Source organism: Scyliorhinus torazame, chromosome 4, assembly GCF_047496885.1.
Source record: "Scyliorhinus torazame isolate Kashiwa2021f chromosome 4, sScyTor2.1, whole genome shotgun sequence".
Taxonomy (NCBI): domain Eukaryota; kingdom Metazoa; phylum Chordata; class Chondrichthyes; order Carcharhiniformes; family Scyliorhinidae; genus Scyliorhinus; species Scyliorhinus torazame.
The window spans coordinates 263780436-263798193 of NC_092710.1; the positions used below are offsets into that span (position 1 = coordinate 263780436).

Below are 17758 nucleotides of genomic sequence, written 5' to 3' on the forward strand. Positions count from 1 at the left end.
AATCCAGCATCTGCAGTAATTTCATATTTATGAGAAGTTAATGATTGCATTAGGTTAAAAGCAGAGGCATATAAAATTGCCACAAAAAGTAGTAAGCCTGAGGATTGAAAGGATTTTGGAATTCAGTAAAGGAGATCCAGGAAACTGATAAAGAATGAGAAAACAGAAGAGTAAACAGACGACATGCAAAAGCAGACAGTAAAAACATCTATAGGTATGTAAAAAGGAATAAAACTAGCAAAGACCAATGAGCATCCAGTACAGGCAGAGATGTGCAAATTTATAATGGGAATTAAGGTAATGGCATAGAAACTTGCTTCCTTTATTTTGGAGGAAGATACAAAACACCTGTCGGGAACGCTAGCAAACTAAGGGATTAATAAGAATGAGGAACTGAAAAAAAATCTTGTTAGTAAAAATAGTACTGGAGAAATTTATGGTACTGCAAATTGATCAAGCCCCTGGACCTGATGATCCACGTCCCAGTGTTGAAAGAAGTGGCTGTAGAGAAAGTGTTATGTTAATGGTCACCTTCCATATTCTTTCGCTTCTGGAGAGGTTTGTGCAAATTGGAAGGCAGGAAATGCAAATATAACCCCATTGGTTAAGAAAGAAGAGATTGAGAATTGGTTGTCAGACAGCAATTGGAATACATGTACCATTCTCGGGTTGGCACACTGACACCAAGATTGGTAGCAGAGTGGACAGTGAAGGTGATCTAGGATTGCAACGGGACTGTGATCAATTGGGCCAGTGGGCCAATGAATGGCAGGTGGTTTAATTTAGATAAATTGATGCATTCTGGTAGATTGAATCGGGGCAGGGCTTACTCAGTTAATGGTGTTGGGGAGAGTTATAGAACAATGAGATCTAGTACAGGTTCATAGCTCCTTGAAAGTGGAGTCACCGGTAGGCAGGGTGGTGAAGAAGATACTCTGCATGCTTGGTTTCATTGGTCAGAACATTGAATACAGGAGTTGGGATGTATTGTTGACGTTGTACAAGGCATTAGTAATGCCACACTTGGAATACTGTGTACAGTTCTGGTCACCCTATCATAGAAAGGATATTATTAAACTAGAAAGAATGCAGAAAAGATTTAATAGGATGCTTACCAGGACTTGATGAGGAGGCTGGAGACTGGGACTTTTTTCCCTGGAGCATAGGAGACTTTGGGTGATCTTAAGAGGTCTATAGAATAATGAGGGGTATAGGTAAGGTACATAGTCAACATCTTTTCCCAAAGCCAGGGGAGTCTAAAACTAGAGGGCATTGGTTTATGGTGAGGGATCCAAAAGGGTCCAGAGGAGCAATTTTTTCCACAAAGGGTGGTGAGTGTCTGGAATGAGCTGCCAGAGGCTGTAGGAGAGGCGGGTACAATTTTGTCTTTTAACAATCATTTAGACAGTTATATGGGTAAGATGGGTATCGAGAGATATGGGCCAAATGCGGGCTTGGAACTAGCGTAGAGCCGAAGGGCCTGTTTCCATGTTGTAAACCTCTATGACTCTGACATAGGAACATAGAAAATAGGAGCAAGACTAGGTCATTCAGCACATCGAGCCTGCTCCACCACTCAATGTGATCATGGCTGCTCCTCTTTCTCCCTGTACCCCTCGATGCCTTTAGGTCTAGAACTCTATTTCCTTCTTAAATATATTTAGTGACTTGGCCTCCAGAGAATGCCACAATTTCACCACCCTCTGAGTGGAGAAATCTCTCATTTCAATCCTAAATGGCGTACCCGTATCCTGAAACTGTGCCCCCTTACATTAGACCACCCCTCAGTTAGAGGAAACATCCCTCCATCCAGTTGGTCCAGCCCTGTCAGAATGTTATGTTTCAGTGAGATCCCTTCATTCTTCTAAATTCTTGAGAAAACAGGCCTAGTCAGCCCAATCTCCTCCTATGACTAGGACGCAGTCTGATGAACCTTCGCTGCAATTCCTCTGTAAAGTATATCCTAATTAGGCAAGGATACAAAAGCTGCACACAATACTCTAGGTGTGTTCCCTCCAATGTCCTGTACAGCTGCACTAAGACATCCTTGCGCCTGTACTCAAATCCTCTTGCAATGAAGGCCAACATACCATTTGCCTTCCTAGCCCGACCTTCATCCCCAAATGCAAAACCTTTCTTAGCATGTTTCACGCTAGCTGCCAGATAATTGGCCAACCAGTGTGAAATCAGTCAGGGTCCGATCGCATCCAGAAGCTCACATCATGGTCACTTCCAGGCCGACCGATCGCACATGCTCAACCGACTCTACTGACATGGTTAACAGGTCTTTAATTCCCCATTTTCTCTCTCCCTCCTTTTTGAAATAGGATTACATTTGCCACCCTCCAACAGCTGAGATTGTTCCAGAATCTATAGTATTTTGGAAGATGGCAATCAATGCATCCACTATTTCCATGATTACCTAATTTAGTACACTGGGATGCAGATTATCCCTTAGGATCTTTTGCCTTTCAGTCCCATTAATTTCTCCAGCGTTATTTTTTTTACTAATACTAATTGCCTTCAATTCCTCCTTCTTACTTGACCATTGGTTCCTTAACATTTCTGGAAAGTTATTTGTGCCTCCTCTGTGACGGTAGAACTAAAGTAGTTTTTAAACATTTCTCTGGCATTTCCTTGTTCTCCATTGCAAATTGTCCTGTTTTGGACTGTAAGAGGTCTTCACTATCTTTTAAAAAAAAAAAACATACTTAGAAACTTTTAGTCTTCTTTTATGTTACTTGCAAGTTTACTCTGATAATCTATTTTCCCCCTTAATCAATCTCTTGGTCCTCCATTGCTGAGTTCTAAACTGCTCCTAAGCCTCAGGTTTGCCACCTTTTCTAGCAACTTTATGACTCCTGTTTGGATATAACACTGTCCCTAATTTCTGTTGTTAACTATAGTTTGGCCGCTTTTCCTGCTGTTTTTTGTACCAGAAAGGAATGTATAACTGTTACAATGCATACATTTATTCCTTAAATATTAGCCAACTTCCAGTAGTTTTCCTCCTTGTTGCTTCTTAGCTCCACCCAGATCGATTCTGCATGTAGATTTTTTTGAGCCGATATCCTTTCTCATTATTGCACTGATTTCATCCTTTACCAGTGGAGTATCACAAAAATCAGTGCTTGGGACCCAGCTACTCACAATCTCCTAGTTTGCTGATGACACAAAACTAGGTGGGTATGCAAGTAATGAGGAGGATGCAAAGGAGCTTCAAAGGGATTTAGACAGACTGAAAAGGCAAGGGGTATGGATAGCATCCTTTGTAAAGGATCGAGTCAAGCATGGTGTGTTGCCTACCTGGTGCCAGGGTGAGGGATATCTCTAATTGGCTTGAAAGGATTTTGGAGAGGGAGGGGGAGGATCCTGTTGTTGTGGTTCACCCTGGGACCAACAACATAAGCAAGACGACCTGTTTAGGGATGATGAGGAATTAGGAACAAAATTAAAGGGTTATAATCTCTGGATTATGACCTGAGCCACATGCAAATTGGCATAGAGATAAGAAAATTAGGAAAGTAAACACGTGACTAAAGGAGTGGTATGGGAAAGAGGGGTTCCATTTTGCGTAGCACTGGTATCAGTATTGGGACAGAAAGGAGATGTACCGTTGGGACAGGGTCCACCCGAACTAGTCCGAGATCAGTGTCCTAGTGGAACAGCTAAATAAAGTGGTCACAAGGACTTTAAATTAGTACATTTGGGGGTGGGGGGGGGGCACACAGGGGAATTCAATATAGTTCCAAATACAAGTCACAGGTCAGAGTAAAGAAAGCCAGGAGTCCTACTGCGACACAGCAGGTAGCGACAAAACTATAAGTAGTATATTAATTAAACCATAAAATAGAATAAATGGGCAAAGCTTCATTGTTGAGGGACAGCATTGTTGAGGGACAGCTTAGAGTGTATGGCGCACACAAGAGTTCAATATACAAATGCACGGAGTGCAAGGAATAAATCAAATGAGCTGCAGGCACAAATTCAAATTGGAGATAAGATATAATAGCCTAAACTGAGACATAGCTGCATGATGGTCAGGTCTGGGAACCTAAAGAGACCAGATTATAAAGTTTACAGGATGGACAAGAGAAATGGCAGGAGTGGGGGGGGGGGGGGGGGGGGCGTACCCTAACTGGTTAGAAACTGAACAGAATCAATTCATTGGTGGGAGAGGATATAATGAGGGGAAAGCATTCCGTGGGGACCTTGTGGGTGGAACTGAGGAACAGTAAAGGATCTAAAACTGCAATAGTGTTGTGCATAGACCTCCTGCGCCAGTAGCAGCTCTTAACTGCTAGATTGTATAAACACAGAAATTAGGTAAGTGTGTTGCAAAGCCAAAATAGTATTAGTGGGGGATTTTAACTTCAACATAGATTGGGAGAGGCAGCAGCTCAAAAACTACACCTGCAGCAACATTCTGAATGATGACGAGGTCATTTAAAATTTCTAGCCTTCTGGAAATAAGAAATCTTGCTATCTTTAACTTCAGGAATTTAAGGATGTGTATTCTTCAATTCATCATAATCAATACCATGGGAGAAGGCGGCATGGCGGCACAGTGGTTAGGACTGCTTCCTACATCACTGAGGACCCGGATTCGATCCCAGCCCTGGGTCACTGTCTGTGTGGAGTTTGCATATTCTCCCTGTGTCTACGCGGGTTTCACCCCCACAACCCAAACATGTGCAGTGTAGGTGGATTGGCCACACTAAATTGCCCCTTGATTGTAAAAAAAAAATTGGGTACTCTTAAATGTATTTAAAAATAAATTAATACCATGGGAGACCAACTGTTTTCCAAATCTTACCAAAAATCATTGACTTGCATAGAATTATTTGTCTACAAAACCTTACTTCTCGATGCAATTTCTGTCACACTCCCATCAACTTTTCCCATTACATTTATTCTCATTACAAAATATTGATTCTGCACATCCTGCTCTGACTTCTATACCTTCAATTGAAGGTTTTTTGGTCTTGATTTCCCATTTGCAAAGTCAGAAAATGGTCGATATGTAAATATATATTAAAGATATGAAGGGATATGGGGATAGTGCAGATTGAGGTAGACCAACCAATATCTTGTTGAATGGTAGAGCAGTGCTGAATGGCCTTCTCCTGCTCCTATAGTAGAAAGGAGATATTTGCCAAAATGTAGCATTGTGAAGGAAATACATGAATAGGTAGAATTCATAAGTATTTAGGGTATTATAAGTGACCACACATTCATGTTTAGCCATTTTTACCCAGAAGCCTTACAACATTTAAATGGGCAGCACTAGCTGACAGCTTTGGTCTCAACAGGTGTTAAACCGACATTGTCTGTGCTACACAAAGTAACACCAGGGCTTTTCAAGTTTGCGTCATACTAAGGAAAGATGAGAAAAAGCTCTAGTCATTTTTAAAGTCATTTTCAAAGGAACTTTAAAAGCTTTTATGGTATTGTCTCTCCTTCAGGAGACAATGAGAACTAACCGCTGCAAATTAGAACAAGACTTTACAAAATCTATTCCTCTATTAAAAGTTAAAAATGACTTCTATATAAAAACAATTGGGGAGGTAAACAGGGAAGATGTTAAGCACATATTTAAGAATTTTTGAATAATAGCACAATTAAAAGGAATTAATCAAAGAGGCAACACCCATTGCTATTAAACAGTGATGCAAACTGGTTTAGAACTTCTAAATGTTCCAGTTTCCTTTCAGAAGATGAGGAATGTTGTATAAGAGGGAGCACCCTCTCAATGTTTCTCCAATTGTCAAGCGGTTGGATATGGTACAGCAGACAGCTTTTGAATCCAACTGCCCAGCAACTGATTCACTCAGGAATTTGGGTAAAACATTACTTTGAATACGAATGGGTATTCTGAATTAATACGAGCAGTGGTGCTGTATTTTTAAAGTTTTATTAGATTTCTTAGAACTAAGACTATTTTTTTCTTTTAGTCATTAACGTTGTGATGTGCTTACCCACTTTAAAGTGTATTACCTGTTAAATAAGTCTGTAATAAAATTTGTAAATAAGTTGGTAAAGTATTATATCTCTTGAAGTATTCTGCATGCAGTTTAAGAACCCAGCTTTCTAGTATTTTCTGAAAGTGGGAAGATACAATTTTTGAAGAGAGACCCCCCCCCCCAAAGACCCTTATACCTTGGTAATTATAACTTGGCCAAAAAATTATTTAACTGGCTATCTGGGAAAAAGATATCTCTTGGCAGTGTGGATGAGCAGAGAGATCTCGGTGCCAATGTACATAAATCCCTGAAAGATGCCACCCAGGTTGAGAGGGTTGTTAAGAAGGCGTACGGTGTGTTAGCTTTTATTGGTAGAGGGAGAGTGTTTCGGAGCCACGAGATCATGTTGTAGCTGTACAAAACTCTGGTGCGGCCGCATTTGGAGTATTGCGTGCAATTCTGGTCGTCGCATTATAGGAAGGATGTGGAAGCATTGGAAAGGGCGCAGAGGAGATTTACCAGAATGTTGCCTGGTATGGAGGGAAGATCTTATGAGGAAAGGCTGAGGGACTTGAGGCTGTTTTCGTCAGAGAGAAGGTTAAGAGGTCACTTAATTGAGGCATACAAGATGATCAGAGTATTGGACAGGGTGGACAGTGAGAGCCTTTTTCCTCGGATGGTGATGTCTAGCACGAGGGGGCATAGCTTTAAATTGAGGGTAGATAGATATAAGACAGATGTCAGAGGTAGGTTCTTTACTCAGAGTAGTAAGGGTGTGGAATGCCCTGCCTGCAATAATAGTGGACTCGCCAACACTAAGGGCATTCAAATGGTCATTGGATAGACATATGGATGATAAGTGAATAGTGTAGATGGGCTTTAGAGTGGTTTCACAGGTCGCCGCAACATTGAGGGCCGAAGGGCCTGTACTGCGCTGTAATGTTCTATGTTCATAATCGCTTTCCTTGGGGGAGACGTGGTTCACCTTCTCACACTCATAAGTGCCTGTGTGAAGTTGCAGCCTTGAACTCAGGTGAGGGTGATTGTTGAGGGTGTGCTCTTGATCTAGGGTCGTCTATATTTGGGGCTAGAGTTCTAATTCATTTCAGCATTCCCTTTCAAAATAATTATCTTATTTTCAAAGTATTGAAGCAAATCCCAGCAGCTTTTAGGGATAATTCAGTAATGTTAATTCCACTAACAAGGAAATTTGATTCATTTACAATGATCGAGAATTGTAACTAGGACAATGATATTGGAATCAATTTCTGCTTCCGGCGGCCTTTTGGCTAAGATGAGCGTGAGGTCAGGACTAATGCCTGGATCTGGTATGTCTCTCTTGTGGGGACCATGAATTGGATTCAATTTGAATTGGTTTTTGGAGCAGACAAGGAGCTGGATTAGGGGTTTGCTCCGGTCCACACTCTTGAGCTCTGGCTTTGTAACTTTGATATAGTAATCCAAAAAAACTAATTTTAGAAGAGGCCTAAGAATTTCTTTGGTCCACCAATATTATCTAGATTACCGCTATGGCATAAATATAATTTCTGGGGCAAAATAAGGTTTCTAGAACTCATCTTGACCTTGCTTTTCATAGACTCCAATGTCACAATCATGCACACCAGGAAAAGCAAATGTTCACCAATTTCCATTGAAACTGAAGTCTTGTAGATAATAGGGCATCACACTTTCACGGTGGTCCATTATCGCTCACAAAAGGTTACAATATTTTCAGAGCAGTATTGCAATATTCTTACCAGTACATGCCACATACCTCTGATAGACAATGAGTGTCCTATCTGCAGGCCAGTCAGAATACATACACAGTCTGCAGCTTACAATGCTAATTGTATTTTTCCAATTCCAAATCATTCCCCATGGCTTTGTCTGGTTCAGCCATGAGCAAACACACGTTTACTCATTGAAACATGCATTCATGGACGCTCCAGGATTTCCATCTTCAACAGTCAAGTGTTCACACGTCAAGCTAACAAGGTGACCTTGTTATTGAAATCTTTAAAGCAATCCAAAACACATTTTTCTTCAAATGAGTAGATTTTGAAGTTTTTTTCCTGAATTTACAGTTTTACATATGAAAGTTACATATTTTCTATGAAAAAGTATACCATCTTAACCACATCTCATCAACACAAACATTTAGCCTTTGCAATACATAATTGTCCTTTCCAACTCAAATTCAACAGCAGATGCAATTTCCAAGGTTAGGGTATAAAAGCAATACAATATTCCAACTGCTGCCAATTGGAATGAAGACATAACATCTAAGCAACAATGTTGACATATTTTGTAGTAGACTATTTACATGACAGATGCACTCTGTCGCTCAACATAACCCTTTGATACTGAGAAAGCCTTGCTACATCAAATAAGCAACTACTATATACTCAGGACTACATTTATTGTGAGAATATTGTAAATCAATATTTTACAGTGCATACATCCACCTACTACAACTTTGCTGAGGATTGGAAATTTACAAAAATAAACAAATATAACAGAAAATATGTTATTCAAAGTGCTATCCAGTACTCAAAGGATTATGTTTTATGTGAATTTTGATGTTAATTTAGATGATGTAATGTCCAATTGAAAATTTTTGTTTGTGAATTACCTTACAACCGCAATGATAAAGTAAATTCTTGTTTGAAATTCAACAGTATTCTTGTATCAAACAGATGCCACTTGCAATGCTCGTGAGGATGGATACTCAACCTGAGGAATAAACATTCAGCTTGGAAAAGTGGAGTGAATCGAGAACATGTTCACTGCCAGAGTGCAGTGTGATTTCTAAGCACAAAGTCAAAAGTTTTAAACTCTTAGTAATTTGCAGAATTAAAATCTTGTTTTCATTATAAATCAAAACTATTTGATGGAATACCGGCAACATTATAAGTTTATTATGTAGAGCAACGCTGGTAAAACTGTAACAATTGATTTTTTTATGTTGGTAATGGTTGAAGGGCAATAGAATAGTTTCTTTTAAACTAAGTAGTAGTCAATAGTCTGCTTGTTAATAGGTACATTAAAGAACTTCAAATCAAGGTTGCGGATCATAAAACACTTTTTCAAGTCAGTATTTATTAAAACATAGACAAAGTAAATCTGGGTTCAGAGAAGAAATCTCACTGGTGATGGGTAGTCACCGCCATTCTTTCTGGAGTATGAAATATTCATACCTCAAGAGTTTAATCGATCAAAGTTTGTAGCAAGCACAAATGAAAAAAACACTGGAACTCACCAACATTAGTGAGATTCTCTTTATTGTGAGGCTCCTGGTAGAAGTTTAAATTCACGTTCTGCAGCATTATGGGCTATATGATTCTAGTCCCATGAAAGTTATTTTCAAATACAGAAAAAGTTTCCTAAGATACTGCTTTAGAATAATTAATGCAATACTTGTTATTATGTTTTGATACATTTCCAATGGTTAATATGATAAATGGTATGCATCACAGCATGTAACTATTTTAATAAAACTTCACACTGCCTTTTTTGATCTATTAGTTGATGCCGTATATGAAGTTTCTTGTCTTGGCTGATCAATTTTTAAAATCAACAAGCAACCATGCAAATATTTAAACAGTTTTCAATACCCTACATTGTGTAAAAGGCTTGATGCACTAGATTTTTTAATTAATAGGATGTGATTTGACTCCAACTTTTAGGAACCCTCCATTTTACATTAACTCTCAAAATAATTTTAAAAATGAACTTCTCAGTCCATAGTTACCTGAAACTTTTAATCACTACTAAATGGGAATTTAACTTCAACCACAACTATTACTTGTGAGGGACCTGTTAGTTAAAACTGCTTTCCCAAATAATGTTTTGGATTTACCAAAGCTAAATTACACTATTTAAACATTTTGAAAGAACTTATGACTGATGGCAGGGTTCTCGTTTAAAATTAAATACACATCTATTAATTTTATTTAAACACTAACCAAAATGGACAGTGATATTGGTGGCATCTTTGGTTTCCATATACAGCATAAATTTCTTTTTTAAAAAGACCTCACAATAAAACACAAAGCTCAACCAGAAAAAATGGTTCAACTTTAAATGTAGTGCACATTTTATAACCTTGTTCCCCTTACTGCACAGACTAAGAGAGCTCTTCCAAGAAAAACAGCAGCATCATGTCATGTAAACAGTTCACAATAAAACAATATTAACATCCCAATATGAATACATTTGCATTGTGTTCATACATTTTTATAAGCATCTCACAGTCTCTCATTTACTGTATGTCCATTCCTGGAATTATTATATGGTCAAATTTGCCTGTGTAGTCATCCATTCAATAATCAAAGGATGGTCCCAGAATAGGAATGGTTATTTGATCATCTTTCGAGACTCAAAGATTAATGGATAAGTTTGCTCCACTGCAGTGGCAACACACTGTATACTGGGTGCTAAGGTACAGAAAGAAAAAGGCACATTATAAATCATACTTTTAAAAGTAATTCCACAGTGCAAAGTTAACATTTTGAACAGTTTGCTCTTAATCTAGCCAAATATAACAGATTCATAGAATCCCTAAAGTGCAAAATGAGGCCATTTGGCCTGTCTGGTCTACACCGATGCTCCGAAAGGGGACCCTACCTAGGCCCACTTCCCCGCCTTATCCCCTAACTCTACCTAGCCTTTGGACACAAAGGAGAAATTTAACATGGCCAATCCACCCAACCTGCACACCTTTGTGACTGTGGGAGGAAAACGGAGCACCCGAGGAAACCCACGTAGACTCGGGGAGAATGTGCAAACTCCACACAGATAGTAGTCTAAGGTCAGAATCAAATCCGGATCCCTTGCACTGTGAGGTAGCAGTGCTAACTACTGTGCCACCGTGCCGCCTGCAAGAGCCTTTGAGTATATAAAGAGGAAGAGAAGCTAATGTTAACATTGATCCTTTGAAGCAGAGACAGGAGAAGTCATCATCATGGGAATGAGGAAATAGTAGACAAATACTTGCGTTTTCTTCAGAAGGCAAAAGTTTCATACCAGAAATAATAGATGGTAATCTTGAACTAAAAAGTGAGTAAATTAAGGAAATTAGTATCGGAGAAACTTAAGGGGCTTAAATCTGACAACTTCCTGGGACCCGATGGCCTACACCCTGGGGTTCTAAAACAGATTGCTGCAGGGATAGTGGCTGCGCTAGCTATGATTTTCCAAAATTATTTAGACTCCATTAGATTGGAAGTTAGCAAATGTGACACTGCTTTTCAAGAAAGTAGGGAGAGAAAATAGGGCACTACATGCCAGTTAGCCCAACATCAGTTTTTCGTAAAATGCTGAAATTCGTTATTAAGAAAGTATTACAATGCAAATAGAAAAGCATATGATTAGTAAAATCATGTTGACCTATGCTAAACAGAAATTCTCTTTGTCAAATGTATTAGAGTTTTTTTAAGGATATAATGAGTAGGGTCAATAAAGAGGAAACCAGGAATGTAATATACTGGATTTCCAAAAGACATTCCATAAGATGCCACACCAAAGCAAAAGAGACGAGATAAGAACTCATGGAGTTGGGTGTAGTTTTTTAGCATGGATAGGAGGTTCATTAATCAATAGAAAGCATAGAGTGGGCATTAACAGGGCTTTTCCCAAGTTGGCAGGCAGCAAATAGTGGAGTGCCACAAGAATCAGTGCTTGGGCATCAGCTTTTTACAAACTATGTTAATGACTTAAGAGTAATGAAATGAAATGAAAATTGCTTATTGTCACAAGTAGGCTTCAAATTAAGTTACTGTGAAAAGCCCCTAGTCGCCACATTCCGGTGCCTTTTCGGGGAGGCTGGTACGGGAATTGAACCGTGCTGCTGGCCTGCCTTGGTCTGCTTTAAAAGCCAGCTCTTTAGCCCTATGCGTATCAAACTTTGCTGATGATACCAAGCTAGGTGGGAAGGACACAGCGACTGCAAAGAGATATGGATAGGTTAAGCGAGTGTGCAACAGGATGGCAGAGGATTATAATGCAAGTGTGAAGTTATTCACTTTGGTCTACATATACTAAAGCAGTACATTTTTGAAAGGTGTGTGAAACATGCAAGTGTTGATGTTCAGAGAGACTGGGTGTAGGTGCAGCAAGCAATTAGGAAAGTAAACAGCATATTGGGCTTTATTGCATGTGGACCAGAGTACAAGAATAAAGAAATCTCGTTACAATTGTAGCCCATCGAGTCTGCACCGACCCACTTAAGGCCTCACTTCCACCCTATCCCCGTAACCCAATAACCCCTCAAGAACAAACAAAGAAACGTACAGCACAGGAACAGGCCCTTCAGCCCTCCAAGCCCGTGCCGACCATGCTGCCCGACTAAACTACAATCTTCTACACTTCCTGGGTCCGTATCCCTCTATTCCCATCCTATTCATGTATTTCTCAAGATGCCCCTTAAATGTCACTATCGTCCCTGCTTCCACCACCTCCTCCAGTAGCGAGTTCCAGGCACCCACTACCCTCTGTGTAAAAAACTTGCCTCATACATATACTCTAAACATTGCCCCTCTCACCTTAAACCTATGCCCCCTAGTAATTGACCACTCTACCCCGGGGAAAAGCCTCTGACTATCCACTCTGTCTATGCCCCTCATAATTTTGTAGACCTCTATCAGGTCGCCCCTCAACCTCCTTCGTTCCAGTGAGAACAAACTGAGTTTATTCAACAGCTCCTCATAGCTAATGCCCTCCATACCAGGCAACATTCTGGTAAATCTCTTCTGCACCCTCTCTAAAGCCTCTACATCCTTCTGGTAGTGTGGCGACCAGAATTGAACACTATACTCCAAGTGTGGCCTAACTAAGGTTCTATACAGCTGCAACATGACTTGCCAATTCTTATACTCAATGCCCCGGCCAATGAAGGCAAGCATGCCGTATGCCTTCTTGACTACCTTCTCCTCCTGTGTTGCCCCTTTCAGTGACCTGTGGACCTGTAGTCCTAACCTTTTCGGTCACGAAGGGCAATTTATCTTGGCCAATCCACCTAACCTGCACGTCTTTGGACTGTAGGAGGAAACTGGAGCACCTGGAGGAAACCCACGCAGACACGGGAAGAATGTGCAGACTCCGCACAGACAGTGACCCAGCGGGGAATCGAACCTGGGACCCTGGCGCTGTGAAGCCACAGTGCTATCCACTTGTGCTGCCCCAAAAGATTCACATTGGGGGCTGTGCAGCAACGGTTCACTAAATTGGTCCCTGGGATGAGGGGGTTGTCCTATGTTGAGAGGGTAAGTAAATTGGGCTCATATTGTATGGAATTTAGAAAAATGAAGGGCGATAAGATATAGGAGCAGGACGCTATTCAGCCCATTGAGTCTGCTGCGACATTCAATGAGATCATGACTGATCTGATAATCCTCAACTCCACTTATTACTGTAACTCTTGATCCCTTTACTGATTAATCTGTCCACCTCAGCCTTGAATATACTCAATGACTCAGCCTCTATAGCCCTCTACAGCGAAGATGTCCACAGATTTACGACCCTCAGAAGAAATTCTTCCTGATCTCGGTTTTAAATGGGTGACCCCTTACTCTGAGATTATGCTCCCTGGTCATAGATTTTCCCACAAGGGGGAACAGCCACATTGCGCTCCTCACTGATACCTCCAAAATTCTGAAGGGGCTTGATAGGGTAGATGCTGAGAAATTGTTTCTAATGGTCGAGGAGTATAAAACTTGGGGAGAGAGACAGTCTTGGGAAAAGGGGTCTATCATTTAAGACTGAGATGAGGAGTAGTTACTTCACTCAAATTCTTGGAATTCTCTATCCCAAAGGTTTGATGCTTCATCGTTGAATATGTTTAAGGCTGGGATTGTGAGAGTTTTAGTGTCTCAGGTAATTAAGGGATTATGGGGAACGGGCGAGAATATGGAGTTGAATCCCAAGGTCAGCCATGATTGTACTGGAAGGCAGAGGAAGTCAGATGGACCATATGTTCCTATTTCTTGCGGATGGGACTATGGTGTACAGGGTGGATGAGCAAATTGTCCATGACACCATGGTGCAGGAGGTAATTTAAATGAGGGGAGTGAAAGGAATGCCGGAGTCATAGGAAGCAGTAGTCAAAGCATAGAAACAGTTCTGAAGATTGTGTTGCCTGGCCAGTGCTATGTTTAAGGACATCATTGTGTGGCTAGTGAAAAACCTGGAATGAAAGGAAGAGGATCCAGCTGCGATGCGTCCAGCAACCAACATATGCACAACTAGAAAAGAAGTTCTGCTGAAAGAGTTTGAGGAAGTAATGTTGAAATTAAAGAGCAGAATCTCATAGGTAATAATCTCTGCATTGTTAATTGAGCCATATGCAATTTGCTAGGGTCAAACAGATAACGTGTGGTCGGGAGTGGTGTGGGAGGCAGGGTTTTCAATTCATGGGGTACTAGCATCAATACCAGGGACGAGGGAGCTGTTCTGTTGGGGCAGGCACATTTAAATGAGCTGGAATTGGGGGCGGCATATGGCGCAGTGGTTAGCACTGGGACTACAGTACCCTGGTTCGAATCCCGGCCCTGGATTACTGTCCGTGTGGAGTTTGCACATTCTCCCTATGTCTGCGTGGGTTTCACCTCCACAACACAAAGATGTGCAGGTTAGGTGGATTGGTCACGCTAAATTGCCCCTTAATTGGAAAAACAATTATTGGGTCCTCTAAATTTATAAAATAAAAGAAGAAAAAAAAAAAAAAGAGCTTTGCAAACTAGGGCGGTTGGTTAAACTTTAAATTGGTAACTTCCGGTTGCGGCTATGCGGAGCCAAGTCGCACATTCAGCGCCTCCTGCAAAAAATTGACTTTTGGGCTCTTTTCAGGGCCCCCAATGGAATTTTGAGACGTTTCCCGCTGTGGGAAGGAGAGTACAATAGTTCCCCGACAGTATATGGCTTTTACCAGGAGCGGGGCGACTAAAAAAGTGGTGGTGGACCCGAAGGTGCGAGTGAAGAAGAACAAAATGGCGGCGGGCGGGGACCAGGCAGCGTGGATGCAGTGGGCGCAGGCGCAACAGGAGGTTATCCAGCGCTGCTTTAGGGAGATTAAAGCGGACCTGCTTGAGCCGATGAAGGCTTCTATCGATAAGTTGCTGGAGACACAGACGGCCCAGGGGGTGGCGATCCGCGAGGCCCGACAAAAGATCTCCGACAACGAGGACGAGATCTTAGGCCTGGCGGTAAAGGTGGAGGCGCACTACAAGAAATGGCAGGAGCGGTTCGAGGAGATGGAGAATCGGTTGAGGCGGAAGAACTTGCGGATTCTGGGCCTCTCGGAGGGGCTGGAGGGGCCGGACATGGGGGCCTATGTGGTCACCATGTTGAACTCACTGATGGGAGTGGGATCCTTCCAGGGGCCCCTGGAGCTGGAAGGGGCCCATAGAGTGCTGGCGAGGAGGATGACTACAATCGAGCAAAGGCGATGCTGCACAGGAAGGGGGTGAAGTTTGGCATGTTGCAGCTGGCGCGACTGTGGGTCACCTACAATGACCGGCACCATTATTTTGAGTCTCCAGGCCTTTGTTCAGGCCGAGAAGTTGGACACAGATTGAGGGTCGGGATGGGCGTTTGGGGATTGCGGTTATGTTACTTTTTGAGTGGGGGTCCTTTGCTCTTGTTTTTTTTTCTGGTTTGGTGAGGGTGGTTAGGGCGGATTGGGCACGGTTTTGGTTGGGTTGGTCGGGGGGGCTCTTGGAGGGGGGTAAGCAAATGGAACAGGGGTGGACGGCCGGCAGTGTGATGGGACCCCGCGGGGGAGGGGGAGGCTGGCCGAGGAGGGGTTATGGCTAGTCGGCGGGGGAGGGGGGCAGGTAGCCCCCTGATCCGGCTGATAACCTGGAATGTAAGGGGATTGAACGGGCCGGTCAAGCGGGTCCGCGTGTTCGCGCTCCTGAAGGGGCTGAAGGCGGATGCGGTCATGCTCCAGGAGACACACCTGGAGGTGGCAGACCAGGTAAGATTGAGGAAAGGGTGGGTAGGTCAGGTATTTCATTCGGGGCTGGATGTCAACAATCGAGGGGTGGCGATCTTGGTGGGAAAGAAGGTGTCGTTCGAGGCGTCGAGCATTATGGCAGACAATGGCGGTAGGTACGTAATGGCTAGTGGTAAGCTGCAAGGAGAGAGGGTGGTACTGGTCAATGTGTATGCCCCGAACTGGGACGATGCGAGTTTTATGCGGCGCATGTTGGGTTGGATCCCTGATATGGAAGTGGGGGGCCTGATAATGGCGGGAGATTTTAACACGGTGTTGGATCCGGCACTGGATCGCTCCAGGTCTAGTAGGAAGCCGACAGCGGCTAAGGTGCTGAGGGGGTTTATGGACAAGATGGGAGGGGTGGACCCGTGGAGATTTGCAAGGTCGGAATTTTCATTCTTCTCACATGTCCATAAGGCTTATTCACGGATCAACTTTTTTATTTTGAGCAGGGCGCTCATAGCGAGAGTAGAGGATACGGAGTCCTTGGCGATAGCCATTTTGGATCACGCCCCGCATTGGGTGGACTTAGAGCTGGGGGAGGAGAGGGACCAGCGCCCGTTGTGGCATTTGGAGGTGGGGCTGTTGGCGGATGAGGAGGTGAGTGAGCGGGTCCGAGGAAGCATAGAGAGGTACCTGGAGGCCAACGATAATGGGGAGGTCCGAGTGGGGATGGTATGGGAGGGGCTGAAGGCGGGTGTTAGGGAGAGCTGATCTCCATTAGGGCCCACAAGGAGAGGAGGGAGCAGAGGGAGAGGGAGAGGCTGGTGGGGGAGATGGTGAGTGTAGACAGGAGGTATGCGGAGGTGCCTGAGGAAGGACTGTTGAGGAAGAGGCGCAGCGTCCAGGCCGAATTTGACCTGATGACCACCAGGAAGGCGGAGGTGCAGTGGAGGAAGGCCCAGGGGGCGATTTATGTGTATGGGAAAAAGGCAAGCCGGATGCTGGCTCATCAGCTTCGGAAGCGGGATGCAGCTAGGGAGATCGGGGGAGTTAAGGACAGGGGAGGGAGTGTGGTGCGGAGTGGGGTTGGCATCAATGGGGTCTTCAGGGACGTCTATGAGGAATTGTATCGGTCCGAGCCCCCATTGGAGGAGGGAGGGATGGGCCGCTTTCTGGACCAATTGAGGTTCCCGAAGGTGGAGGAGGGACTGGTGGCGGGATTGGGGGTCCCAATTGGGCTGGAGGAGCTGATCAAAGGGATAGGGAGCATGCAGGCGGGGAAGGCACCAGGGCTGGACGGTTTCCCGGTCGAATTCTACAAAAAATATATGGACCTGTTGGGCCCGTTGTTAGTTAGGACCTTTAATGAGGCAAAGGGGGCCTTGCCCCCGACGATGTCCTTGATCCTGAAGCGGGACAAGGATCCCCTGCAGTGTGGGTCTTACAGGCCAATTTTGTTGCTAAACGTAGATGCCAAGGTGCTGCCGAAGGTCTTAGCCACGAGGATTGAGGATTTTGTGCCGCAGGTCATCCACGAAGACCCGACGGGGTTCATGAAGGGGAGGCAGTTGAACGCGAATGTGCGGAGGCTTCTGAACGTTATCATGATGCCGGCGAGGGAGGGGGAGGCGGAGATAGTGGTGGCGATGGACGCTGAGAAAGCCTTCGATAGGGTAGAGTGGGGGTACCTGTGGGAGGTGCTGAAGAGGTTTGGGTTTGGGGAGGGGTTTGTCAGGTGGGTCAGGCTGTTGTATGAGGTCCCAATGGCGAGTGTGGCCACGAACAGGAGGAGGTCTGAGTACTTTCGGTTGCACCGAGGGACGAGGTAGGGGTGTCCCCTGTCCCCCCTGCTCTTCGC

At 43.5% G+C, this 17758-nt stretch overlaps 1 protein-coding gene across 5 annotated transcripts in view; it reads right to left on the reverse strand.

Moving 5' to 3' along the window:
- Positions 1 to 7792: 7792 nt before the first annotated feature.
- tbpl1 (TBP-like 1) overlaps positions 7793 to 17758 on the reverse strand; it is a 100207-nt gene continuing 90241 nt past the window's right edge. For all 5 annotated transcript variants that reach the window (XM_072499730.1, XM_072499727.1, XM_072499729.1 and 2 more), the window contains exon 9: positions 7793 to 10399. In XM_072499730.1, the coding sequence (XP_072355831.1) occupies positions 10320 to 10399 (80 nt within the window). In that variant the 3' untranslated portion in view covers positions 7793 to 10319. The remainder of the gene's footprint in view (positions 10400 to 17758) is intronic.